Source organism: Mustela lutreola, chromosome 2 (assembly GCF_030435805.1).
Source record: "Mustela lutreola isolate mMusLut2 chromosome 2, mMusLut2.pri, whole genome shotgun sequence".
Classification (NCBI taxonomy): Eukaryota; Metazoa; Chordata; class Mammalia; order Carnivora; family Mustelidae; genus Mustela; species Mustela lutreola.
The window spans coordinates 90,920,165-90,947,008 of NC_081291.1; the positions used below are offsets into that span (position 1 = coordinate 90,920,165).

General features: G+C 45.1%; 1 protein-coding gene across 2 annotated transcripts in view; it reads right to left on the reverse strand.

The window, feature by feature from the left end:
* Positions 1–241: 241 nt before the first annotated feature.
* The window catches only part of GALNT15 (polypeptide N-acetylgalactosaminyltransferase 15), a 46,136-nt gene continuing 19,533 nt past the window's right edge, over positions 242–26,844 (reverse strand). The window contains exons 4-10 of one of the 2 annotated variants that reach the window (XM_059162548.1): positions 21,359–21,526; positions 18,956–19,073; positions 16,743–16,937; positions 14,008–14,139; positions 13,546–13,650; positions 8,174–8,317; positions 242–2,269 (exon numbers count right to left, since the gene is read on the reverse strand). In XM_059162548.1, coding sequence (XP_059018531.1) covers positions 2,126–2,269; positions 8,174–8,317; positions 13,546–13,650; positions 14,008–14,139; positions 16,743–16,937; positions 18,956–19,073; positions 21,359–21,526 — 1,006 coding nt within the window. In that variant the 3' untranslated portion in view covers positions 242–2,125. The remainder of the gene's footprint in view (positions 2,270–8,173; positions 8,318–13,545; positions 13,651–14,007; positions 14,140–16,742; positions 16,938–18,955; positions 19,074–21,358; positions 21,527–26,844) is intronic. The other variant, XM_059162550.1, reaches the window with a different exon arrangement.

Below are 26,844 nucleotides of genomic sequence, written 5' to 3' on the forward strand. Positions count from 1 at the left end.
CTTGGTTACACTATGAGGAGAAGGTTGAATGTCTTTTTGAACTAAATGGAGACATCTGTTTTGTTTAAATTAAGGATTTGTAAGTACCAGCTAGGGACTGAGTTGACAGCTATTTCTATAATAAAGTAATAAATCACGGGGATGGTTAAGGAAGCAAGGAACCCCACATTCTTGCTTTATTCAACCAATTAAGCAATAAGCCATCTGGGTCCTTTTGATAATTACTGTCAAACACAACTCAGACAATTGAATTCAGCCTTTTATTTAATTATATTAATTTATTCCAGCAACTTCAAATACTCACAATGCCAATAATTAAGTTCATTTAAAAAAATAGAGGTCTTGTTTAATTTTTAGTTTGCAATTATTAATACCATTTACAAGGTTGCTGTCTGAGAATTTTTAGCTCCATCTCAGCCTCAGGATGTTAGAGGAATTTGTTTTAAATATAGACATGTCTGAAGGAAGAAGACAGTGGCTAAAATCTCTTCTCTCAACGGGATGATCAGTCTATCCAGATCAGCACTATCCAATAGAACTATCTGCCATGATAGAATGTTCTGTGTCTGTGTTCTCCAGTACAGTAGCCACTAGGCATGGGCAGCTATTAAGCCCTAGACATGTGACCAGTACAACTGAAGAACTGAGTCTAATTTTTTTTTTTTATTTTTAATGAATTTACATTTAAATAGCCACATGCGGCTAATGGTTACTGTGGACAGCACAAATCTGGAGTGCATTCTGAGGAAGGAGAAATGCAGTGGGCCATTGACTTAAGCTGATGGATAAAGAATACATAATTATAATAGGCATTGTTTAGAAACCCTCACGTCCTACCTAGTTTTTCTTATTTGAAACACACTGACTTCTGAGATAGCCCAGAGGAGATCAAGATCTTTGAAGGGAGGTTTCTAAGCTGAGCCTAGGGAGAGGGAACTCTCCTCAGAAGAGAAATAGGCATAAATGGTGTCTTCCTAACAGCAGAACTAAGCCCACTCAACAGCTCCTTATGGCCGAACTAGGTAGGCCAGGTCACAGCAAGGAGAGCCATTCAGGTCTTGCTAGCACTGGATCTGCTCTACTGGAGGCATGTTCCTCGCCCAGCTGTGAACATTCATCCTGCAGGCATATAAGGGGGTCCCAGGCTAGGAAATGGCCACGTCAGTCCTAATAGACATTAATACCCAACTCTGGTTCCTTTCATATGAATTTTGGCTCAAATGCAGGCATTTCCCTTCTAGCAGGCTTGCCTTTTTGTGGAGGTTGCTATTTCTGATCCAATCCATGCAAACCCTATAACCGGGCATCAGGAGAGTTTCTCAACTTCGTTATTGGGAACGCTCAGTCTGAGCTGACCCTTCCAATACCAGCGACTAAAGAGAAATACATTGCATAAGATTCTGGTTGGGGTTAACCAAGGTAAAGAAGGGATAGGGCAGGGTGAATGGAGGTAGAAAGTATGGAGGAAATTCTCATTTACATGAAAACATCCTATTCCAGGTCTGCTGGCTCTTTCCAGCTGCCAGGCTGAGCTGGAAAATTAAGTCAAAGCTCTCCCATCTCTCTTCAACCCAATTCTTTGCTCAGTGGCTTCTCTTCCTTCTTCTATGGCTTAGCCAGTGAACATGGAATTTGTCCTAATGAGCTTAATCCAAAGTTCTGGAAACTTCAGGCCTTTACAACCTCATCACACTTTTTCATTGTTGGCTACACAGATGATCCAAAGTAAGGCTATTTGCAAAACATTTATCGATTGGATTTATGTATCCTTGGGGGTGTTGCCTGAGACTGTTCATGCCTCTTTCCTTTATGAGAGATAAAAGCAATTATCAAGTGCTCAATAGAAAAAAAAAATCTTATGTACTATGTAATGACCATCTACCAGTGATGAAGACAATGAGACAATGAATCCTCTGTTTTCTTTTTCTAAAACAGCCAGAAGTCAATGCAATAAGGTGCAAGAAGGAAAAACTTTCTATATTCATTCACAGAGCTTTCTTCTCTACTATCACCAGGAGTACAAACACAAAAGGATCTGCTTCATGAAATATACATGCTCTTGTAGCTCTCTTGGGGCCGAATTGTGATGACTAAACTTCTCTATTCCCTCTGACACTGGCATTCATCATTTATCCACACTGCTGATGTTGTCAAATCGCCACAGCTGGCTGGCTTTTCCATCACACTGGCGCAGGTACAAATCTTTACTGTTTTCCTGCACCACAGCTTCCATGCATTTCCCAGAAAGAATGTGGACAATCATTCCATTCTGAAAAGGGGGAGGGGAAGGAAAAAAAAAAGAAAAGAAAGAAGAAGAAGAAGAAGAAGACAATGTCAGTTCCCAGCAATCAGTCAGCAAAAGATATTCCTAAGCTTTGTGCTAATCATTATGAGACTCATAGAGGTGGTGCGAACTGGTCTGGTAAGGAACTGCAGTATGTTGGTTAATATAAAATATAATTTAGGTAGCCCTAAATAAAAATATCATTTGGAAGCTTGAGATCATTAATTAAATTGTCTTTATTGAGATTATATAATTGTACTATTTTGGAGAGTTCTGGTTGGTAGCATGCCAGTATGTAGAGCATGTTTAGTCTTTATACCTTACTGGTGACATTCACTGTTATCACTGTACTTGTACATTTTTGTTTTCAAAAACATTTAGTTTGGGGGTGCCTGGGTGGCTCAGTAGGTTAAGCCTCTGCCTTCAGCTCAGGTCATGATCTCAGGGTCTTGGGACTGAACTCTGCATCGGGCTCTCTGCTCAGCAGAGAGCCTCCCTCTGCCTACCTCTCTGCCTACTTGTGGTCTCTTTCTCTGTCAAATAAATAAATAAAATCTTTTTTTTTTTTTTTTTTTTTTTATTTTTTATTTTTTATAAACATATATTTTTTATATACATATATTTTTATCCCCAGGTCTGTGAATCACCAGGTTTACACACTTCACAGCACTCACCAAATCACATACCCTCCCCAATGTCCATAATCCCACCCCCTTCTCCCCAACCCCCTCCCCCCGGCAACCCTCAGTTTGTTTTGTGAGATTAAGAGTCACTTATGGTTTGTCTCCCTCCCAATCCCATCTTGTTTCATTTATTCTTCTACCCACTTAAGCCTCCATGTTGCATCACCACTTCCTCATATCAGGGAGATCATATGATAGTTGTCTTTCTCTGCTTGACTTATTTCGCTAAGCATGATACGCTCTAGTTCCATCCATGTTGTTGCAAATGGCAAGATTTCATTTCTTTTGATGGCTGCATAGTATTCCATTGTGTATATATACCACATCTTCTTGATCCATTCATCTGTTGATGGACATCTAGGTTCTTTCCATAGTTTGGCTATTGTGGACATTGCTGCTATAAACATTCGGGTGCATGTGTCCCTTTGGATCACTACATTTGTATCTTTAGGGTAAATACCCAATAGTGCAATTGCTGGGTCATAGGGCAGTTCTATTTTCAACATTTTGAGGAACCTCCATGCTGTTTTCCAGAGTGGTTGCACCAGCTTGCATTCCCACCAACAGTGTAGGAGGGTTCCCCTTTCTCCGCATCCTCGCCAGCATCTGTCATTTCCTGACTTGTTGATTTTAGCCATTCTGACTGGTGTGAGGTGATATCTCATTGTGGTTTTGATTTGTATTTCCCTGATGCCAAGTGATATGGAGCACTTTTTCATGTGTCTGTTGGCCATCTGGATGTCTTCTTTGCAGAAATGTCTGTTCATGTCTTCTGCCCATTTCTTGATTGGATTATTTGTTCTTTGGGTGTTGAGTTTGCTAAGTTCTTTATAGATTCTGGACACTAGTCCTTTATCTGATATGTCGTTTGCAAATATCTTCTCCCATTCTGTCAGTTGTCTTTTGATTTTGTTAACTGTTTCCTTTGCTGTGCAAAAGCTTTTGATCTTGATGAAATCCCAGTAGTTCATTTTTTCCCTTGCTTCCCTTGCCTTTTGCGTTGTTCCTAGGAAGATGTTGCTGCGGCAGAGGTCGAAGAGGTTGCTGCCCGTGTTCTCCTCAAGGATTTTGATGGATTCCTTTCGTACATTGAGGTCCTTCATCCATTTTGAGTCTATTTTTGTGTGTGGTGTAAGGAAATGGTCCAATTTCATTTTTCTGCATGTGGCTGTCCAATTTTCCCAGCACCATTTATTGAAAAGGCTGTCTTTTTTCCATTGGACATTCTTTCCTGCTTTGTCGAAGATTAGTTGACCATAGAGTTGAGGGTCTATTTCTGGGCTCTCTATTCTGTTCCATTGATCTATGTGTCTGTTTTTGTGCCAGTACCATGCTGTCTTGATGATGACAGCTTTGTAATAGAGCTTGAAGTCCGGAATTGTGATGCCACCAACGTTGGCTTTCTTTTTCAATATCCCTTTGGCTATTCGAGGTCTTTTCTGGTTCCATATAAATTTTAGAATTATTTGTTCCATTTCTTTGAAAAAGATGGATGGTACTTTGATAGGAATTGCATTAAATGTGTAGATTGCTTTAGGTAGCATAGACATTTTCACAATATTTATTCTTCCAATCCAGGAGCATGGAACATTTTTCCATTTCTTTGTGTCTTCCTCAATTTCTTTCATGAGTACTTTATAGTTTTCTGAGTATAGATTCTGTGTCTCTTTGGTTAGGTTTATTCCTAGGTATCTTATGGTTTTGGATGCAATTGTAAATGGGATTGACTCCTTAATATCTCTTTCTTCTGTCTTGCTGTTGGTGTAGAGAAATGCAACTGATTTCTGTGCATTGATTTTATATCCTGACACTTTACTGAATTCCTGTATAAGTTCTAGCAGTTTTGGAGTGGAGTCTTTTGGGTTTTCCACATATAGTATCATATCATCTGCGAAGAGTGATAATTTGACTTCTTCTTTGCCGATTTGGATGCCTTTAATTTCCTTTTGTTGTCTGATTGCTGAGGCTAGGACCTCTAGTACGATGTTGAATAGCAGTGGTGATAATGGACATCCCTGCCGTGTTCCTGACCTTAGCGGAAAAGCTTTCAGTTTTTCTCCATTGAGAATGATATTTGCGGTGGGTTTTTCATAGATGGCTTTGATGATATTGAGGTATGTGCCCTCTATCCCTACACTTTGAAGAGTTTTGATCAGGAAGGGATGTTGTACTTTGTCAAATGCTTTTTCAGCATCTATTGAGAGTATCATATGGTTCTTGTTCTTACTTTTATTGATGTGTTGTATCACATTGACTGATTTGCGGATGTTGAACCAACCTTGCAGCCCTGGAATAAATCCCACTTGGTCGTGGTGAATAATCTTTTTAATGTACTGTTGAATCCGATTGGCTAGTATTTTGTTGAGTATTTTCGCATCTGTGTTCATCAAGGATATCGGTCTATAGCTCTCTTTTTTGGTGGGATCCTTGTCTGGTTTTGGGATCAAGGTGATGCTGGCCTCATAAAATGAGTTTGGAAGTTTTCCTTCCATTTCTATTTTTTGGAACAGTTTCAGGAGAATAGGAATTAGTTCTTCTTTAAATGTTTGGTAGAATTCCCCCGGGAAGCCGTCTGGCCCTGGGCTTTTGTTTGTTTGGAGATTTTTAATGACTGTTTCAATCTCCTTACTGGTTATGGGTCTGTTCAGGCTTTCTATTTCTTCATGGTTCAGTTGTGGTAGTTTATATGTTTCTAGGAATGCATCCATTTCTTCCAGATTGTCAAATTTATTGCCGTAGAGTTGCTCAAAGAGGACCCAAATAAATAAAATCATGAATGAAAGAGGAGAGATCACAACTAACACCAAGGAAATACAAACTATTATAAGAATAAAATCTTTTTAAAAAGTTTTTTTGGTTTGATCTCTGCCCCTTGTGAATCCTGCAATTTAGCACTTCTGCCACCAGGTTACAGTAGAGAGTAAAGCTCAAGGATACACAGAGGGCCAGTCAGTCAGGTTTGGAGGCTGATGGCTGCTTCCTGCTCAAAATCCACCAGATTTGATATTGAATCCAGCCATCCCTTTTTCAACAACAACAAAAAAATATTTCTTGTTGAAAAGTTGTTGGTGGGAATGCAAGCTGGTGCAGCCACTCTGGAAAACAGCATGGAGGTTCCTCAAAATGTTGAAAATAGAACTGCCCTATGACCCAGCAATTGCACTATTGGGTATTTACCCTAAAGATACAAATGTAGTGATCCAAAGGGACACATGCACCCGAATGTTTATAGCAGCAATGTCCACAATAGCCAAACTATGGAAAGAACCTAGATGTCCATCAACAGATGAATGGATCAAGAAGATGTGGTATATATACACAATGGAATACTATGCAGCCATCAAAAGAAATGAAATCTTGCCATTTGCAACAACATGGATGGAACTAGAGCGTATCATGCTTAGCGAAATAAGTCAAGCAGAGAAAGACAACTATCATATGATCTCCCTGATATGAGGAAGTGGTGATGCAACATGGAGGCTTAAGTGGGTAGAAGAAGAATAAATGAAACAAGATGGGATTGGGAGGGAGACAAACCATAAGTGACTCTTAATCTCACAAAACAAACTGAGGGTTGCCGGGGGGAGGGGGTTTGGGAGAAGGGGGAGGGATTATGGACATTGGGGAGGGTATGTGATTTGGTGAGTGCTGTGAAGTGTGTAAACCTGGTGATTCACAGACCTGTACCCCTGGGGATAAAAATATATGTTTATAAAAAATAAAAAATTAAAAAAAAAAAAAAAAGAAAAGAAAAGTTAAACATTTAACCAACAAGGCTGCCGTTTGTGTTTTTTTTTTTTTTTTATAAAATTCACAAATCACAATATTCCCTCTTTTCAAGTATACAACTTGATGGCTTTTAGTATATGCACAGTGTATGCAATCCTCAGTGTAAAAAGAAACCCACTATCCATTAACAATAACTTCCTGCCCCTCCCTCCTCTTAGCTCCTGGAAATCACTAATTTGCCTTCTGTATTAATGGATTTGTCTATTCCAGACATATCCTATAAATGAAGTCATAGAATACATGGCCTTTTGTGATTGGCTTCTTTCACTGCATGATATCTTCAAGGGTCATCCATGTTGTAGCATAAATACATCTAATTTCTTTTTTTTCTTTTCATTGTGGTAAAAACAGATAATATAAAAGTTATCATCTTAACCATTTTTAAGGGTAAAGTTTAGTAGTGTTAAGTATATTCACATTGTTGTGAAACAGATATTCAGAACTTTTTCATCTTTCAAGACTGAAACTCTGTACCTATTAAACAACTCTCCCCTCCCCCTGCCAGCCCCTGGTAACCACTATTTTACTTTCTGTTTTTATGAATTTGACTACTTTTGATACCTTGTGTGGGTGGAATTGTACTGCATTTGTTCTTTGTGACACATTTATTTTTCTTAGAGTGATGTCCTCCAGGTTCATCCATGCTGTGGCATGTGACAGAATTTCCTTTCCTTTTAAGGTTGAATAGTATTTTATTATATGTCTACCACATTTTGTTTATCCATTCATCCATCACTGAACGCTTGGGTTGCTTCTACCTCTTGGCTACTATAAATAGTGCTACTATGAACAGTACTTCATTCCTTTCTATGGCTGAATGACAATACTTTAAATTTTAAAGTCTTAGTTTTTAATGTCTGAATTATACTGGATGAATCTTACTCGCTAATCTTTTCCTTATTATTTTAAAATGCACTTTTAAAAACATATCTTATCCACAGGACTTGGTTAGAATGATCCTTTATGATCATTCATAATGGACCTTAACTTGGTTTCTAAGATGTCTTTGAGCATGTGTGAGTCCCGAGTTTTAGGTTCACTTGTCACCAAAAGAGAAAGAAGGGCCATTCTATTGTTCCTAAACCACATCATTGAGGTAGCTGACTGCTTCTGTAACACGCTCCATGGTCTTAACTGGTGACCTGAACTAAGAAACTTCAAAAAGGGACTATCTCCTCTGTCTGCCATGGTCACAGTCAGAGCTTTACAGAGATGTGCCAAATCAGTACACTTCAAGGTACTGGTGATCCAACTTTGCTGCAAGATTGGCTTTACTTCCCCCTGAGGACTTAATGCTAAGTCACTAAGTTCAACAGCAGGGGCACTGGCTGGTTGGTAGTATTTGACCTCTTGGAAGACCCTGGGACACCGTCCCAGCTGGAGACACTGCTGCACGCTTCCTGAACAGATTACATACCTCTTGGAAGTCCCAGTACTGTTGATGGATATCAGGGCCTTCCTCCGTGCAGTTCTGAAGAATCACCTGCTCTTGCCTGACAGCAAAACACAGATGCTGTGGGCTGCCAAAGTGGATCCCCTTCCTGCTGGTGTGCTTGAGGTGCTGGGACAGGGGAATGGTCATTAGCATAGCTAGAATGAGATCTTCTCCAAAGCTGGAGATGCAGGAAGAAGAGCTCACCATAGGGCTGAGGTCCAGGGGTAATCTTTAGATTCTACGAGGGTCAGCAATACCATATCTCATAGTCGAATCTAAACATACAATGCTAGACTACACTTGGCCTCTGAAATCTCCACATGCCACCTGCTGTTGCATTCATATTTTTATGTTTTGGCATGTGTTCCCATTATTCTATTTCCTGCATCACGGATGATGCCATAAAGAATTCTGTGTGTTGTGGGAGTGCTCTGGGAGAGGAGCAGATGAGGAACACTCTTGGGGCCCAAGGGGATCTCTTTCTGGAGAGATCTGACCTGGCCTGTAACTAATTCTCCTGCTGTCTGTTGCATCTGCCGACTCTTGCTCATGGTCATTTTGTCCTCCCATTTTTTTTTTTTTTAAGATATTATGTATTTGACAGAAATCACAAGTAGGCAGAGAGGCAGGCGGTGGGCCGAGGTTGAGCGGGGGAGCAGGCTCCCTGCCAAGCAGAGACCTTATGCGGGCCTTGATCCCAGGACCCTGAAACCATGACCTGAGCGAAGGCAGTGGCTTAACCCACTGAGCCACCCAGGCGGCCCATCTTCCCATGTTTCATAGTATTGGATGTGCCTGTCTTTGCAGAGGGGCTTTAACTGCAGGAAGCCTGTGTGGCCCAGCTGGAGTGCACTTTCCTAACAAAACCATTTTCTGTTCTGGCCAGGTGCAGCCTGAATGATTTTTTATATTAATTTTGTGGCTGGGAGACAAAGCGATCTGTGCATTCATGTGGGGCCTCATGCCTAGAAGAGTTCAATGTTTTGGGTTTAATATACTTGGTTTACTGTTCTGTTGTTACTATCTTGAAATTCTTAATAATTGTTGAATGAAGGACCCCACATTTTCATTTTGCACTGGGACCCACGAATTAGGTAGCCAGTCCTGCTTAAAGATCCCCGTACCACACATAAATTTGAACCCTAAACCCAAATTAGATGCAGATTTGTGGTTAAAAGAAGTTTTTTTAAAAATTCCTTTTCTTATACAAATTCCTTTTTCTTATACAAATTTGTCTTATACAGACAAATTTCCTTGTCATCTTCCTGGGGCAATGGGTGGATTTTTCTAGTCAAACTTTTGGCAGATAGGTTACTCTTCGAAGGTCAAAGTTGGCTTTATGTGATGTTTCATTAACTTCTCTTCTGTCACAGCCTGTAGGTAGGCTCTCATTAACTACTCTTACATGTAACTAATGACTTTGGATTCCCCAGTTTCCCTCACCTCAGGCAGGGAGCTTGGCCAATGCCATACGGCTCCATTTTCAGTTGCCTTCTGATTTTTGGCCCCTTTGTTACAAATTCAGTTAGGTATGTATTTCTTCTTAATTTTTATATGGCATATCTAAGTGTTGTGAGGAGAAGGGCTCTCAGCTTATCTAGCTCATGACTTTGCTACATGTCAAGTCTTTGTTAGTCCCCTCTTCCCCACCAAGAATCAGAACCCTCACAAAAGTGAACATTCTGGTGGCACACGGGAGACTGCATGATTCCCAACTGCAGAAGAGGAAACCAAGACTCGGAGGTGTTAAGAAGGCCTCTGATGTCATGCAGCTAGAAAGTGGTGAGCTGTTTCTACCACATCACATGGCTCCCTCACTTAGCTTTATATCTATGTCCTCCTCCCCTGTGCCAGGGGTGAATGCATGTTGGCATGTTCTGGAACACTGGTAAAGGGCAAAACTGAAAGAGCCCACGTGGATCCTGAGCACCTGGTTCCACACGTGCCCTCCTGGTGCAGGCCTTCCTCTGGGATCCTAGGGCCTACACTGCCAAGCCTGGCTTCATGGGTCCTCCCTGCAGGGCTGGACTCCAGACCCTCCAAGACATGTTCTGGAGTTTGCTCCCAGGCTCTTGGGGCCTTACTTGACTCATTTGATCAATAATCAACTTGCACTTTGTTGTTTATTTTTAACAGAGGCCTTAAAGCAAAGGTCCCTGTCACAGGCTGAAAGAGATTTGGGGGAAATCTAGGCTTTCTAGGTTCATCCAAGTTGTGAAATGAGTGGCCCCACCAACCCTCAGCTAGCATCACTGAGGTTTCCCAACACCTTGGGAAGTTATTCTGTGATAGAAATTTGAGAAGCATCTATACCATAAGATACAAAGAGACCTTTCCAATAACCAAGAGGCCTACATGGGTGCTGGAATGACCCTGCAGCATCTAGAGGCTTTCCCTGACTTAGTTACCTTCTTCTCTCTTCAGGCAATAGCGGGCATGAAGTTTATCAGCCTCTGGGGTGCCGCAAGAGGAGACATGGTTCTTCACTTTGACTCCTTCCTTTAGCTTCTGGAGGTTACGAACCAGGGGTTTTAGAGCCCATGGACCATAGGGGCTTCAAGAGATCCATGAACCCTGATAATTTTTAAAAATTTTGTCCAGATGTGCTTATATGTGTTTTTTTTCTGGAAAATTGTCCTTAGAATTCATCACCTTCTTACAGGAACCATGTGACTTATAATAAAGATTCTGACTCCATGTGTGATGTCTGACCTCTGAGATTTCAAGGTCCACCCCCTTCGCCTTATCCCCTTCTTGCACTTCAGGGCAAGCTCATAAGAAATCCCAGTCCTGGGGCACCTGGGTGGCTCAGTGGGTTAAAGCCTCTGCCTTCAGCTCAGGTCATGATCCCAGGGTCCTAGGCTGGAGCCCCACATCAGGCTCTCTGCTCAGCGGGGAGCCTGCTCCCCTCCCCCACTCCCACCTGCCTCTCTGCCTAATTGTGATCTCTGTCTGTCAAATAAATAAAATCTTTAAAAAAAAAAAAAAGAAAAGAAATTCCAGTCCTTTCTTCTTTGGTGCTGGCAGGAAGTTCAAACCAGGTCAGCCCCGCTGGACCTGGGAACACTCACCTGGCCCATCCCCCGACCACATAAGCGCCAAAGCCAGTTGCCACCTGCCTGGGAGCCTGCCCTGCTCTCCCTGAGATGGTTCATGATGCTTTCCATTCTCTCCTGTTGCATGTGTGCAGTCACCAGTCTCCAGATCTGAACCAGATTTGGAGTCAAGGGTTGATCTGCCCCCATGGGGCAACTGCCATATATGACCTAAAAAGGTTAAGAACCACAGGTGGGGAATGGACAAGCCACTGGACTGACCCACCCTTACTAGGCCTAGATTTTAACCAGGCACCACCTGGATTTCTCAGTGTTGATTTCAGACAGTCTGCCCTGTGGTGAGCCATCTCTATCCAAGAGCAGGAGCTCTGGCTCCGGGAGGGGCCTCTCCCTGTGGCAGGGTGCCTTTTGGACATGATCAGCCTTCCTCTTCAGCTGCCCTTTGGGCCATAAGCTTCAGCTGTTGCCAATTCAGCCCCATCTTTGTCAGGTCCTGCCAGGGCCAGCTGTGTTGCAGAGTGGGGCCTCGGGGGAAAGCCATGCATTTTTTCTGTCTTCACTGAAGCCTCTTGTCCCCTCCCCAAACAAGGTATCAGAGCACTGCATTGGAGAGGGGCCCTACCAACCTGGGCATCCCCGAAGAGCTCCTGTGTTATACCCCTCTGCTCCTGAGGGACATTTGTATCCTCTGCTTTCCTTCTGAGCATGCAGGAAAAGGCTTCCTCCCTGTGGGAGGCATTTCACAGACTAAATTGCTCTGTGCTTGGGAAATGTCCTGAATGAGGCCAGTGCTGAACCCAGGAGCCAATGGCTCCATCTGTGTGTAAGCCTTCCTCTGGCAAGTGGAGCAGATGGTCACCTGAGGCCATGAGGCCTGTCTGCCCCCAAATCAGCCCTCCTTCTCCGCTTCACACAGACACACAGACACATGCGTATGCACACACACGTGTGCAGAGACACCCACACAGAAAGACAGACACATACACACACCGTGCTCCTGTGGTGCCCTAAAAATCCCTCCTTTGTGCACTCTGGCTCCCACAGAGCCACATTACATTCCCAAAGCCACAGCACACCTGCGTGGGAGGCCTCAGAATCAGGGGACTGAGAAAAGCCTGTAACCTTGAGTCATGGCTTTGAGGCACCACTGCAAATGGAGAACACTTTCTGGGCTCCCCTCGCCTCCTCAGTGCTTCTGTGTCTGCACAGCCCACTTGGGTGACCTCCTTTCCCCGTCTCTGGTCCTAGTTGGCTGAAGATCTCTGGCTGGTCCACATGTTTCTGCCCATGTCCCGGCGGAAATGTATGTGCACGTGGTGGTTTTCTTTGACCTCTGATTATAGATGTTTAATTTAAATGAGGAGATTTTCCATAAACCCTGGGTTTCAAATGTCTTTTAAATTTTGGGGGTGGAGGGCACCTGGGTGGCTCAGTGGGTTAAGCCTCTGCCTTCCGCTCGGGTCATGATCTCAGGATCTTGGGATAGAGTCCCGCATCGGGCTCCCTGCTCAGCAGGGAGCCTGCTTCCCCCTCTCTTTCTGCTGCTCCCCTCACTTGTGCTCTCTCTCCTTTTCTCACTCTCTGTCAAATAAATAAATTCTTAAAAAAAAAAAAAATGAGGGAGTGGGACACCTGGGTGGCTCAGTTGGTTAAGCATCTGCCTTTGGCTCAGGTCATGATCCCAGGGTCCTAGGATCAAGTCCCACAACAGGCTCCCTGCGAGGGGGGAAGCCTGCTTCTCCTTCCGCCTCTGCCTGCTGCTCCCCAAGCCTGTACTTGCTCTCTCTCTCTCTCTCTGATAAATAAATAAATAAATAAATAAATCTTTAAAAAAATGGATGTGATCTCATATGTTGAGCCCACTTTCATACTGAAGAGAAGACATCTGTTGAGTCTGGGGGGCGGGTACCACGTGCTTTCAAATGGGCATGAGCTCCTCAGGCCCAGCAGCCTCCACTCAGCTCACTGTGCTCACCCCCTTTCCCTGCGTGACCCTGGGCATATCTGAGTTTGTAACCCCAGGCTGGTCACTCCCTGAGCCTCAGTTTCCTCATCTGCTTGATAAAAACATCGACCAGATAGTCTCTGTTTCCCCCAAGCCCAGATACGTGTCTTCTCTGATGATGGCCCGTGTTTGTGCTTGTGCCTGGGGGCAGAGTGGGCAGAGTCAGACAAGTCAGAGGAGCAGGAGACAAGGGACCACTGAAAGGAGGTGCCCCAAAGGGAAGCAAGGAGCATCCCAGGAAGACCATTCTCAGGTCAGCCCTTGCTGTGACACTGAGAATTCTGATTACCCACCTGCTGCTGCCGGCTGTCACTGCAAGGAGCTAGCCTCATGGCGCAGCCCAGGATGTCCCCTTCCGCCTGGCAGTCTACACAGAAGCCAAGTCCAGTGTTGTGGAGCTGAAAGTGGACACCCATACAGAAGTGAACCCCGACGTCCACTGTAAAGATACCCTCTGTCAGGCGCCATTCCTCTCCTCTCTCTCCCCAGTGTAGCTCATGGGGTCAGGTTCAGACCCGAAATGAGCAACGTCAAGCTGAAGCCTCTAATCCCAAGCGACAGAAGGCAGGCCACACCTGTCACAAAGAAGGACCCTGGGACAGGTTTCATGGCAACCTGTCACCTCCCTCAGGGCAGGCACGAAAGCCTCTGGGGCCCCATGGACTTTGGGACTGTGTGGCCAGGGTTCAGTTTCTGTCTTGGGAGGCTGCCCACCCCCTCTCCTTCCTGTTCATCTTCCCCAGGTCATGCCTTGCCTTTCCAGAGAACCTGGGCCTGCACTCCGATGGGTACAGCTCAGGGTAGATGTTGGCCAGAAACCAGTGGAACATTCGACAGCCCAGCCTCCTTTGCAGCTGCAGGCGTTCTGTGCAGTCTGGCTTCTCGGTCTGAGAAAGACACGGGCAGTGAGACGGGGAAGAAGCCTGCTGTCCGCCACCATTCATGCATGGGGGAAAGGACAGAGGTGACTGAGGAAGTGGGACAGAGAGAGGGAACCAAGGCCATGGATCCCCAGGGCTGCAGACAAGGGGGAAGCTCATGTGTTGGAAGAGGAGGTTTAAAAGGGACAGAATAGGATGGATGCTCCCTAAAGAGAGTTGTGGAACCAGCAATGTGGGTGTGAGGTCACTCCCTCCCCATAATCCCTCAAATTTTCGGTCAACAGAGACCATTATGCCGGAGCTCTAAGGACTTTTCGGTGGAAGCTGGCAAAATGGTGGGGCTTTGCTGGTGTGGTGCAGCACTAGAATGAGCCTTATGGAGGCAGGAAATGGCCCAAAGGCCACTCAGATGAAATAAGCTGGGAAATTGTGGGGTGCGGTGGAGACAAGGCAAGTTTACTTTTCTTCCCCTCTAAGTGCCCAATCTCTTCCATTAATGAATCATTCCTTTGGGTGATGCTATCTGCTTTCCTTGAGATTTTCCTTTATAATATAATTGTCCTGGGATGGTTATCGGGTAAGTCCTTAACACTTTAGTATAAATTTACCTATTTGGCTATATTGATAAGATCTGAGAAAACCTGCCCATACATTTGGTACTAAGTCCTGGTTTAGGGAAGACAGGGGTGCTAAAGAGTGGTTAGAAAGATCAAAAACCAAAGTGGGGGGGCACCCAGGTGGCTCAGTTGGTTAAGCATCCAACTCTTGATCTCGGCTCAGGTCTTAATCTCAGGGTCTCATGCCCCACTTTGGGCTCCATGCAGGGCATGGAGCCTACGTAATAAAAGAGAGAGAGAGAGAGAGAGAATATTTCCTGGGGTGAGGAGGAGAAAGGAGAGAGGCCTGGAATAAGAAGTCCATTTCAGAGTTCCAGCTTGATGGTCTCTAGGCTGCCAACTAGACACTAGGCTAACAGACTGTATGACGTGAGTTTGGTTTGATTCAGCTTCCTCCTTCTTTTACTCCTCAGATGGAAATGTTGGAAGGAGTAAGGCCTGAATCCTCCATGCTGAAATGATCTCGATATGCTCCTCAAATTGCGATCCCAAGCACCTGGCTCAGAAATGCCCAAGGAGATTGTTAAAAATGCAGATTCCTTGGCCCTACGCCCAACATTATGATTCAGTAGGTAGGGGCAGCACTCCAGGAATCTGCATTTTAATCATCTCTCCTGGTGAGTTTCAGCCACAGGAAGTCTGAGAACAACTTCTCTGAGGCAGGAATGTCTTGCTCATTCAGCATTTGTACCTACCATTAACCAAAGAGATCTATTACTCTTTCCTCTAGGAAATTAGTATAAGTTTTTTATCATTTCTTGGCATTCTGAGTGTTTGCTTAAGACCCCGCCAGCCACGCCTTAGGGCTGGATTTTGCTCCCAGAGCAGGAACATTCCTTCATGCGCATCCCATTCCCTTCACCTTTCCTGGTAATGAAACAAACTGGCAAATCTACCCTGTCCTTGTCTGACCTCCAGTGAGGAGGCATCTGACAATGAACTTGTCCTTCTGTACAACCTTGCCTGAGAGGAAAAAACAAGACAATATTAACTCTTCCAACAGTGAAACCCTGGCCTTGTGTTTTGGGTGCCCAGAATTTCTGCATCTCAAAATCCACATGAGGGTTTTGCAGGTGGAGTGGCAGAGGGGAAGGAAGGATAGAAATTGTAGAGCGAAATTAATTTTTAATTATTTAAATTTAAAGTAAATGCCTCTGCCTTAAGGGAGGCAGTGATATTCTTAACATCTCGACACTGACGTCAGCAACAGGACATTTCCAAAACAGGAATTAATAGGAATGCTCAACAGGGGAGAAGAACAAAAAAGTTCTTCTCATTTACCAGTAGGAGGTGGCATTGTCCTTGTGAAAGTCATCAGATGAACAGATGGGGAGATCTGTGGCTCAGAGAATAGAGAACACCCAACAGTGTAGGCTGGCAAGAAGCTTGTGGGAATTATCCCAAGACCTTTGTGGGTCCAAGACGTTTGTGGGTCCAAATCTTACCTTTGGAGCCCCTACTCCCAGCATAGCAAACATCAGTGGGAACGCGCATCTCATGTCGAATAGTATGTATGTGTCAGCCACAAGAATCGAGCTGAATGGCAGTTGAAAAAGCACTACTTACGGACATTTAATTAAATGTTTAAATTTTAATTTTTCTGTGACTTGTTTTAGATCTTTTCTGTTTATTTTTATACTTTGTTTCTTGCCTTGGATAATTTCATAGCCTTGAGCACTTTGTCCAGGATGAAAGGGCCCTCTGAGACCTGTTACTGCTTCTTTCCTGCCCAATCTGTCCTCTGCTCCCATATGTCCTATGCCACTTCCCATAGATGTCATCCCACTGACATCTCTCCTGGTGGGCTCCAGGCCAAGACCAGCTGGGAGACTCTGATGCCTGGAAGAGATGCTTGGGAGAGATGGACAGCCCTGCCTGGTTGAAGAGCCCCTTAAGAGGGGCAAATTAAGGGAAGCACAGGCCAAAAGCTTTTATTTTCCCCTCCAGCCTAGAGGGAGAGGGCCAGAAGCCCCTGCCAAGATCTCTCCTTACCTTGCTCAAGGAGAGGGCCTCTGGGCTGTGCCTGTAGAAGGTCTCTTTGAAAGAGCCCAGCCAAGTCTCAGCAATGCGAACCTTGTTCCGCAGAGTGGCCTCCTGATCAATGGGGGAGTGGGTTTCCCGATTCCGATAGATGTGTCCCACCCTAGAGCAGGGGAGGATTTCAACGGAGCCACCACAGAGCCAGACCTGCCAGAAAAGGAGAAAAATAAACATCTGAACACTATTCCACGTTCAGGGGAAGTGAAGGATCCAGGGGCTGGCAAAATGCACAAGTAATCAGGAGTACGAAACGGGAAAGAGAATTCTAGTCCTTGGGGTGCCACAGAGTTTCTGGGTCTGGGAGTTCTGGGCTGGGGAGAGAAAGGGTGGGAAGAATGGGTCCAGCTGTCCTGGGACAGAGTCAGTGGAGTAAGGGCACCACATCCACACAGCAACCTGAACATGTCCTTCCCCTAAAGCACACCCACACATTTAGAGCTGCTAGACATGTGGCTTAGTGTCTCTGTTCCCCAAAGCTCCTTCCTCAGGGAATAAGGAGTCCTTAGTGATCAGAGAATTTCTCAAAGCTTGTGATGTCTTCTGTTGCAAAGGCACCAGAGCCATTTATGTGGAGATCAAAGCAAGCTTTCCTTAAACATAATCAGTCTCCCCTTTTTCAAGAAGGTTCTCACTATTCTCCACTAACCTTCCTGCCTATTTCCACAGGCCTGGAATTCATTTGACAGGAAGCTTTTCATGTCATTCTTAGGGATAAAGAGGAAAAACAAAAACTTTCCTAGCATAGGCAGCATATGAACTGGAACAAAGATGGGGTTCCCAAACTGTATGCCAAGGTACCCCAAGGGTGCCCCAGCAACTTCAAAGGGCCTCAAGGGGGTATTTTAAATATTTGAGAGAAATGGCGTGACATCTGTCAGATGTTCTGCAAACGACAAGCTTGAGGTAATTCATGGTTTCAACATTAGATGGCTGCACTTTGTATAATAAACATCTCTACTAGATTTGGCTTTCAGTGGTTGCTGTGATGAAAAAGCCAGTATTGTGTTAAAATCGACATGGAGCGGGAAATGAGGGTGGTCGGGTCTGATCTGATTCTGAGGTTTGAGGAGCTGTGTGGTGCCCAATGGGTGCTGAATTTTTAGGACAAATACTTATTTTTTGGAGCTACAGTAGTTTCCTCTTATCCATGTGAGATATGTTTAAGACCCGTTGTAGATGCCTGAAATCACTGATAGTTCTGGACTCTCTGTATACTATGTCTTTTCTTAGACATACATACATACATACCCGTGATAAAGCTTCATTTATAAATTAGGCACAGAAGGAGATTAACAATTACTAATAAAATAGAACAATATAGTGACATACTGTAATAAAAGTTACATGAATGTTGTGTCTTTCTCTCAAAATATCTTCCTCTTTTTTCTTTTTAAAGATTTTATTTGATATTTATTTGACAGAGAGTGAAGTTGAGAGAGAGAGTTTAGAGAAAGCACAAGCACAAGCAGGGGCAGCAGGAGAAGGAGATATAGGTTCTCCTCTGAGCAGGGAGCCTGATGTGCGACTTGATCCCAGGACCCTGTAATCATGACCTGAGCCGAAGGCAGATGCTCAACCAACTGAGCCACTCAGGTGCCCCTTTCAAAATATCTTCTTATAGGGTACCTGCCCTTCTTGTGATGCCGCAAGATGATAAAATTGTCCCTGTGATGAGAGGGAATGAGAGAAATGTAGCAGACACTGTGACCTGGTGTTCGGCTACCACCAACCTCACGATACCTCAGGAAGACGTCTGCTTCTGATCATGGCTGACCACAGGCAAATGAAACCACGGATAAGGGACCACTGTACTTAGGGCACAGAACTTTCTGGTGTGGTTTGGGCCTATGGGTGCTGCGAATAATGATGGGGCCGTGCAAAGAGAATGTATGGGAATCCCTGCATGACAGTATTCTTGGCTGATACCGTGCCCTTTCCTACAGGCAGGTTTCCTAGCTGGCTTCATGAGAGAAGCTGGGGGCACAGTCTAGGTAGGGCATGAGACAGATGGGAAGGGGAGATTTGACATACCCCATTTCATGATTTTACACTTTGCCTGCAGCCTTTGACCTGACCAGGAGCATTTTCCAATGGCTGCCCCCAACGTGGGGCCTTACCCACTACTCAATAGAAGCCTCTGGCTCCTCCCTTGGTCCAGGACATACCTTGAGAGAAAGCTCGAGGTTTTCGCCACCCTGCAGAGACATGAGAGGGTCATATGCTCCAGTGTTTTGGAAGTAATGTCTGTCGATGGCCACAACCCCACTGGGCACCACGGGGCTCCTGGGCAGAGAGAAAATGGAACAGACGGCAGTTCAGAACCCCGAGCGTATCAGGAAGGTTTACCCTGCGGGAGCTCTAGTGGCCAAGAGAGTGGGCTACGGGCCCAGATAGACCTCGATGCTTTTAACTGCAAGACCAGAGCCAAGCAACCACGTCAAAAATCCCAGCATTTTATGAGGAGGGAGCTACAGTTGCCTGGGCCCTTTATACCTCCTAAAGGGAGGGCCATGGGGCTGTACCCAAAGGTTCCCCTGACCTCTGGCTTGAGTGCCTCTAGAGAGACCTTTGGGAAGAAGGTCTTGGTTTGCATAATATATGCTAAGACAGGTAGCACTAGGCCTGCACAAAGGGAAGCAGTCAGGATTTTTCTTCCCACGTCCCAAAGTGGGACTTGGGCAGATACTGAGAGGAGGGCGCAGGCCGCTGGGGGCCGGGTGTGCCAACCTCTGGCCAGAGGCCATGACCAGTGAAAGTGCATTGTGGTGAAAACTGATGCTGGATAGCTTGAGCCCAAGGTGGGACACTCCCTCCCCACACCGATACTGTACCCCCCGTAGAAGTCTGGAGCTCAAAATCAACTTCAGGGAGACAGGGAGAGGGGACAAGCCTAGATGAGAGATTTGAATATGAGGTCACTAAGCTGTCATGGAATTTGACTAACTTGCATAGAAGTTTTCTGCTGTTAGGTGCAAAGGGGGTTAAGATAGACATGACCTAAGTCCAGTTATTAGAAAATAAAGACCTTTTTTTTTTTTTTTTTTTGCACTTCTAAGCTTGTGGCTTATCAAACTTCTGTTAGAGTCATACTCCCTTTGGCAGACCCTTGGTAAGGCCTATTTGGGCCTAATGCCTTCATTCTGTGTCCCTGTACTAGGCATTCAGAAGCCAGCTGGATAACTGATAGGCATTGGGCCGTGTATGATGGAGATGGACCATGGCTATAGAGGTCAACTGCCTGAGGTGAACACCACAGGATTCCTTGTCCCACAGGTTCTTCTTACAATGTGACATTGACGTGAGGGGTAGGGTCTATGTCTCCTTCCCTTGAACCTAGGTGGGCCTGTAATTTTTCTGGAAGTGACCCTGGGTGACTTCTGAGGCTTGGTGAGAGAAGGGGATACATCCTCTAAAACATTATACTGAGCGAAAGAAGACAGGAAAGGTCACACATCATATGATTCCATTTATATGCCGTATCCAGAATAGATCTATACATAGAGACAGACAGTGGTTGCCAGGCACTGAGGGGAGGAGGGGGCGGAGAAAACCACTTAATAGGTACGGGAATCTACTTTACAGTGATGGAAATGTTTTCGGCACTAGAATGAGGTGGTGGTTCAAAACTTGGGCTACTTGCTGCAGGATTGTTCATATTTAAATGGCTCATTTGTGGTATGTGAAAGTCACCTCAACAAATTGTTTTTTTAAAGGGAGAGGGGGATACAGCTTGTTTCACTTGGCCATCTTGGAATACTTTGTCGCAGAACCCAGTGTCATAATCCAGCAAGCCCCAGGTGCAGTGGCCTGCTGGGGGGATTGGGTAAGTTCCCGTGGGGGTCCCAGCTGATGGCCAGTATCATTGGCATCCCACCCCCACTGCCATCTTGAGCCATTTCCTGCGGTCTTGGATACCATGCAGCAGAGACCACCAAACCTAGTGCTCTCTTTCATAATTCCTGACCCCCAGAATCTGTGAGCTTAATAAAACTGCTGTTGTTCTACAGCACCAAGTTTGGGTGGTTTGTTATGCAAAGGAAGATACCTAGAACATCTTAAATAGAATCCTTGTCCAAAACCCAAACATGCCCCAACACACAAAGCAAACAACACATAAAATTTGATATATTTTGAGAGTTAGGGTGTCTTAGCATTCACCTGATTGAATCTTTCTTTAGCAAGAAAGCACCTGAGATTAGGGAAATCCAGTGTTACCTGGGGAGGAAAAGTTAGGTCAGGATTCCAGCTCGGGTTCTCTCACTGCCCCAAATGGAGACATCCACTAAAGAAACCACCTGAAAGAGCTTAAGCTGGACCCCATTCCCATAAGAATATACTAATAGTAACACCAAGGGTTGAGCACCCAGTACTCTCTCCATGCTTTTTGCACAGTGACTCTTTCAATCTTCACAACAACCCTGTTATCCCCAATTCACTGATGAGGAAACTGAGGCACAGATTGAGTAACTTGCTGGGAAACTTGTGGGGCCAGAATTTGATCCCAAGCAGTTTGGCTGCCGAGTCCTTCCTGAGGAAGCAAAGGAGAAACAGGTTGTGAAGAGCCTCACCTGATGGGGCTGATGGGGGACTGGAGGGCCTTCCTGTCTCGCTCCGGCAGAGGCTCCCAGTGGAAATCCAGCTTCCAGTCCAACACCCCACGCTGCAGGTCCTTGGAGGGGTAATACTGGAAAGTCTTCTGGTCAATTACATCTATGACAGGAGAAACCACTCGGCTCCTGGAAAGAATCGTGGAATCAAATAAGGGATACAAACCGTTCACTTGCGGGGGGATAGACGTGTAATCTACACCCATGCTGCGTAACATGGCAGTCAGGAGCCCCATGGGGCTGGCGGGCACCTAAAACATGGCCCGTCTGAATTGAGATGTGGTGTAAGTACAAAAAACACCCTGGGTTTAGAAGACTTAGTATGAAAAAAAGATGTAGAAATCTCAGTAATTTTGACATTGATTACATGTTGAAATGATAACATTTTGGATATAGTGGGCTTACTAAAATATATTACTAACATTAATTGCATCTGTTTCTTTTTGTTTGGTAATATGACTATTAGAAACATTTAAATTATGTACATGGCTTATCATATTTCCATTAGACAGCACTGTTCTATGTATGTTCTAAGTATGTTTTTCCATAAGGAATCAGGAAACCATTTAAGTAAAGAGCATGCCTGCCTCTTTCTTTTTTGAAAAACCTCTGTTGACAGCAGCAAAGGACAAGAGAGTGGGATTCTAGGCTCAGCTCTGCTGCATGTGTCTGGGCCTCAGTGTCTTAAGTTGTAGAATGGGAATTTGAACCACTTCCCATAGACGCCTTTCTCAGCTGTAACGTTCTGAGACTACGGCTTTTGATTTCTTTGGGGGTCTTTGATCCCTTTGAGAATCAGGGGAAAACTATGGACTCCTCTTCAGAAAAATAATCACATGCACATATCCAAAATATGATGCACAATTTCGGAAGGTTCATGGGTCCCTGCTCTAGGATCCAGTTCCTGTTCCTCCCTGTATCAGACAACTTGATGGGCATGAGGAATGAGGACCGCCAAGCTCCAGCAGTGTCCCTGGTGTAAAGGCACCTGTATGAGCATGCAGCGTCTACCGGCCAACCGACCGCAGTCCCAAGTCAAGGCTTGCCTGCTTACCCACTTACTGATGCTGTTGGTGACTGGATTTTACCCCTTTTGTGCTGTTTTCGTTGCTTGTTTTGCTTTGCTTGCACGGCCTGGGGTATGACTTCAGAAAGGGTGATGGGGGAAATGATACAGGTCAGAAACCTCACATTTTAACCAAACAGGTCATTCATTAGGTATACCAGGAGCTGATCTCCTCCTAGCCAATATCTGAGTCACATTTTTTTCTGGCCTCTCATGACTCTTACTTCTAAAATCTATGCCATGGTGTGTCCGAGTGGCTCCATCAGTTAAGCCTCCAACTCTTGATTTTGGCTTGGGTCATGATCTCAGGGTTGGTCCTGAGATCAAGCCCCGCATTGGGCTCTGCACTGATCCAGGAGCCTGCTTAAAATTCTCTTTCTCTCCCTTTCCCTGTGCCCCTCCGCTTCCCCCCTGTTCGTTCTCTCTCTCTCTCAAATAAAATAAGTTAAACTTTATGCCATAAAGTGGATCAGGCCTGAACTCGGGGGGTGCTGGAAGTTCTCATTTGAAGAGAAGAGAGATTCCTGGCAGAGAGATGCCCGCCACACTGTTAATACTTCTATCGATTTCCATCTCTATTCCTTCCATCTCACAGATGGCCAGGCTGGAGTGGCCCAGGCTACATGGAGAGGGCCAGGCTGGTCCTAGGTCTCAATTATCTGTCCTTAAGTGGCTGACAGTGACAGAAGAGTCATGGGGTTTATATTTAGAACAAAGATCCCAATATGATTTTCCTGCCCTTTTCACACTCTTCCCTCTGGAAGGTAAAGGAAACTTAATCCGTCTGGGTCCCCTCTACTTCTGGCATCCTGAATTGATCTGAGAAAACGGAGAAGCAAGATCAAAGGAAAAAGGAGGACACCCAGCCCCCCTCCCAAGTTCCCACTTACTGGGGAGTGAACTGAGCAGATGGGATGGATTTGGCTACTGGCAAAGCGTTTTGTGGAATTTCAGAGTCAAGAGCCAGGGAAGCCATGTGACTGAATCCTGAAGATTCAGGATTCTTCGTGCCATCTTAGTAATCACAGCGGGATAGGAAAGGACATTGCATCCAAGCAACCAAACAACTAGCTGGTCTTAGATCTTTGAGTTGTGTCCTTCCTGACAAAGCTGTACATTACTTTTGACCAGAAAATGGGAACTCTAGAATATTGTCAGGTTTCTCTATTTGCTCTGTCTTGCTGGAAGCTCAGAGTCCTATGCAAAAATCATGGTTGATAACCGTATCACCCCAAATATCCAATGCTATCTTTTTCTGTCTGAGATCTCCCTTTCCTTCTGTTTCAACGAGACACCTAAGTGAAGAATCAGGAGATACTCTGAGTGCCTTTTGGATAGAGACAAAGAGAATAGCAGCTGCTTAGCCACGGCTGAATTAGGGAGTAACTGCAGTCTCGTGACTCAAAAATAGTGATTTAAAAAACCCAAACAGTCTTATATTTAGTTTCGGGTTCCATACCTACAGATGTGTCTGGTGTCCTTGGAATACATTTAAAGCAAAATAGCAATGCTGCCCTGTTTGACTTGGAAGGAGGTAGAAGTGTCTGCTTACACCTTCATTCTGTCTTGCAAATTGATTTTTAACTCTCAAGCAAGTACAAGGTTGATTCTCTCTTAAGCTTTTCTAAGCTCCAGGGAGTCAGGCAGCTGGGTTTCCAAAGACAAACAGGGGTTGTAGAGCTGTCTGCAAAGACTGGCTGACTGCAGAACATGAGCTCAGCTAATAGACCACTGGCCAAGTGTTCAAAAGGTAGCTGTGGCTTCAACCTTACCAACCGGACCTAGGCTACTCATCGGCCCTAACTTACCTCATCCCTCTTTCTTACTCCTGCAGCTCCCTGTTCCTCCTGCTCTGTGATATCTAAAGTCGTTTTGGAAGTTCACACAAATTCTTGGTCTTGCGGAAAGTATCTTATATCAAGATGCAAAAGTCTCTGAATGCTCTAATCCTAGAGCTCTTGCTTCCCAAGCGTGCCCTCAAGACTCGAGAGTCAGCCGTTTCCGGACTCTGTCATGTTGAAGGGAGTGCGGAGGATAAGGCTGGAGAGTTTCCCTGGGGCAGGAGACCAAAAGAAGGCTGCTCCCTTTGTGGGCTGGAGGTAGCTTGGTCCCCCTGTTGCTCCTCGCCACCCCCCCCCCCACACCGGCACACGCGTGCATGCACGCATACACATTCACATGGGATTCCTCAGACTGCTTTCTATCATTTAACCTCTTGCAGGGCGGGTGTCGGAAGGTGGTCTGTTCCCTGTCCTACCTTGCTTCTCCCCATTGAGCAACCTCAGCCTTAGCTGAACACTATGTGACCTCATGAACTAGATGTCTCTAAGATACAGGACCAGATCAAATTCAAGGGGAAAACAGCTTGGACAGCCTGTGGAGCCGGTATCGCCCCTCAGGGGGTGTTGTCTTTCAGCACTTCACAAAGGACTGCCCCTTTCCCACTGGAAACCTTCATTTTTCTAGCACCATGACTCTCACTCCATGGCTTGGCTATTAGAGCTGACAGTTAGCAGAAGGCAGTTGACAGCTGGCAGCTGGAATAACAGCTACCCCTGATCTTCATCTTTGTTACTTTACCCGGAAACCAACTACCAATCAGCACCTCCAACACTGCTCTAAAAAATGCTCTTTGAGCAACTCTGTCTGCTGCTATGTACAGTTATGTGGGTTGTGCACTGCCCAAACTTAGAGAATGCTTCAAATATCATAGACACTGTAATTTGCATACTTAATTCTAAAATTTCTGGCAGTTATCATTTGAGTAACTTGTTCTAAAAAAAAATGAATGTATTATGACACATGTTCTGAGAAATGAGAGTAAAGGGTAATGAGGAAGGGAATCCTCTTACCAGTTCACACAAAGTTGCCATATGGCTCTCTATAGACCTGTTCTGTGGGCAGGGGTAGGGAACCAGAGCTAGGAACCAGGACTTGAACCCTCTGGTCAGGATGCTGAGGAAGTTATGACTCTTTGAAATAGCTGATTTATGGCTTACTACACTGTTACTCATCATCTCACTTTACCTTTTAAATGAAAGGTCTTAAAGACCATTTCTTGCCTTCTGCACAATGGGTCATCACCTGGGGACAGAATGTTTCTTGCCATGAGCCTCAGAGCCAGTTGGGGCCCCTTTCCTCTCTTCAAGAGCAGCAGCTGTTTGAAGTGTGCCCAATGGCTTCTATAACTTTGCTCCCCATGAGGTGAGCTACCATGGGAAGGCAGAGGAAACACTTGAGCAAAAGTGCTATAGAAGCAAAGAAGACCTTGAAAGGGTCACTCTCCCAGGCCATGGATTTCAGAGCTTCACTGGGTGTAGAGAGAGATGAGAACCCATGAGAGCTAGCTTTTCTTTCAGACCCTCACCTATGAAGGCCTGCAAGTCGAACACTAGGTCCCAAAGAGAACAGGCTACACAGGAAGTTGTGAAAGAGATGTGGGATGACAAAAAGATGGCTGAACTATAGAAGAGAGGGGACGTGAAAAGGAAGCCAAGCCAAAATGGGGTCTAAGACCAGAGGCCATGTGTGCGTGCATGCATGTTGGGGGGCAGAGAGGCAGGGAGAGAGGGAAGGAGAATAAGAGGGAAGGAGATGGGGAGGGGAGAAGTTGGATAAAGAGGGGAAGGAAAGAGCCCAGGAAATGAAAATTTCATGGACCCACCTCTTAACTGTGGAAGGTTTCTCAGGGAGCCCCATTTTATTTATAGCTGAGGACACTGAGGGATTGCCAAGTCTTCCTCTCTCAGCCTAGAGTGAGAAATCTCCAGATCTGTGAAAATGGCACCAATGTGAGAAGCAGACATGAGGGGCTCATTCTAATCAATGTTTTAACACATGTCTCACAACGAGGGTGGAGGGAGGGAATGAGTAAATGTCACTCCCTGATCAACTTCTCCAATTCTGAAAATAACTCAGATAACAAAAAGAGCAATAGACTCAGAGTTAGAACACCTGACTCAGTGGCAAAGTCTCCGCATGCCCTCGCAGATCACTTCACCCCCTGAAACCCCACTATCCCTCTCTGTGAAACAGAAACAGAAGTACCTGCCTCAGGCATCTCATGGGGGCATCAGTAAAGAATTGTATGAAAAAGGTCTATTCGGGTTATACATACATAAGGCTATATATTAAGTCTTGGATTCCTAAATGTCTGCATAAAAGAAGCATAGCCAACAGCCTAGCTCTTGAGTGACTGTGTGACCCTGAGGGGTCTCCTTTACCGTAACTCCCTGGTACTCAGTTCTTTTCAGCAGTGAAATCGTGAGATAGGTCTAGATGACCTTACAGGTCCCTCTGAAAGCCATCTTTCAGTACCACGGGGATGAGAATTAGATGGGGAATTGGCTGGACCAACTTCAGTTCCTATAGCAATGATACA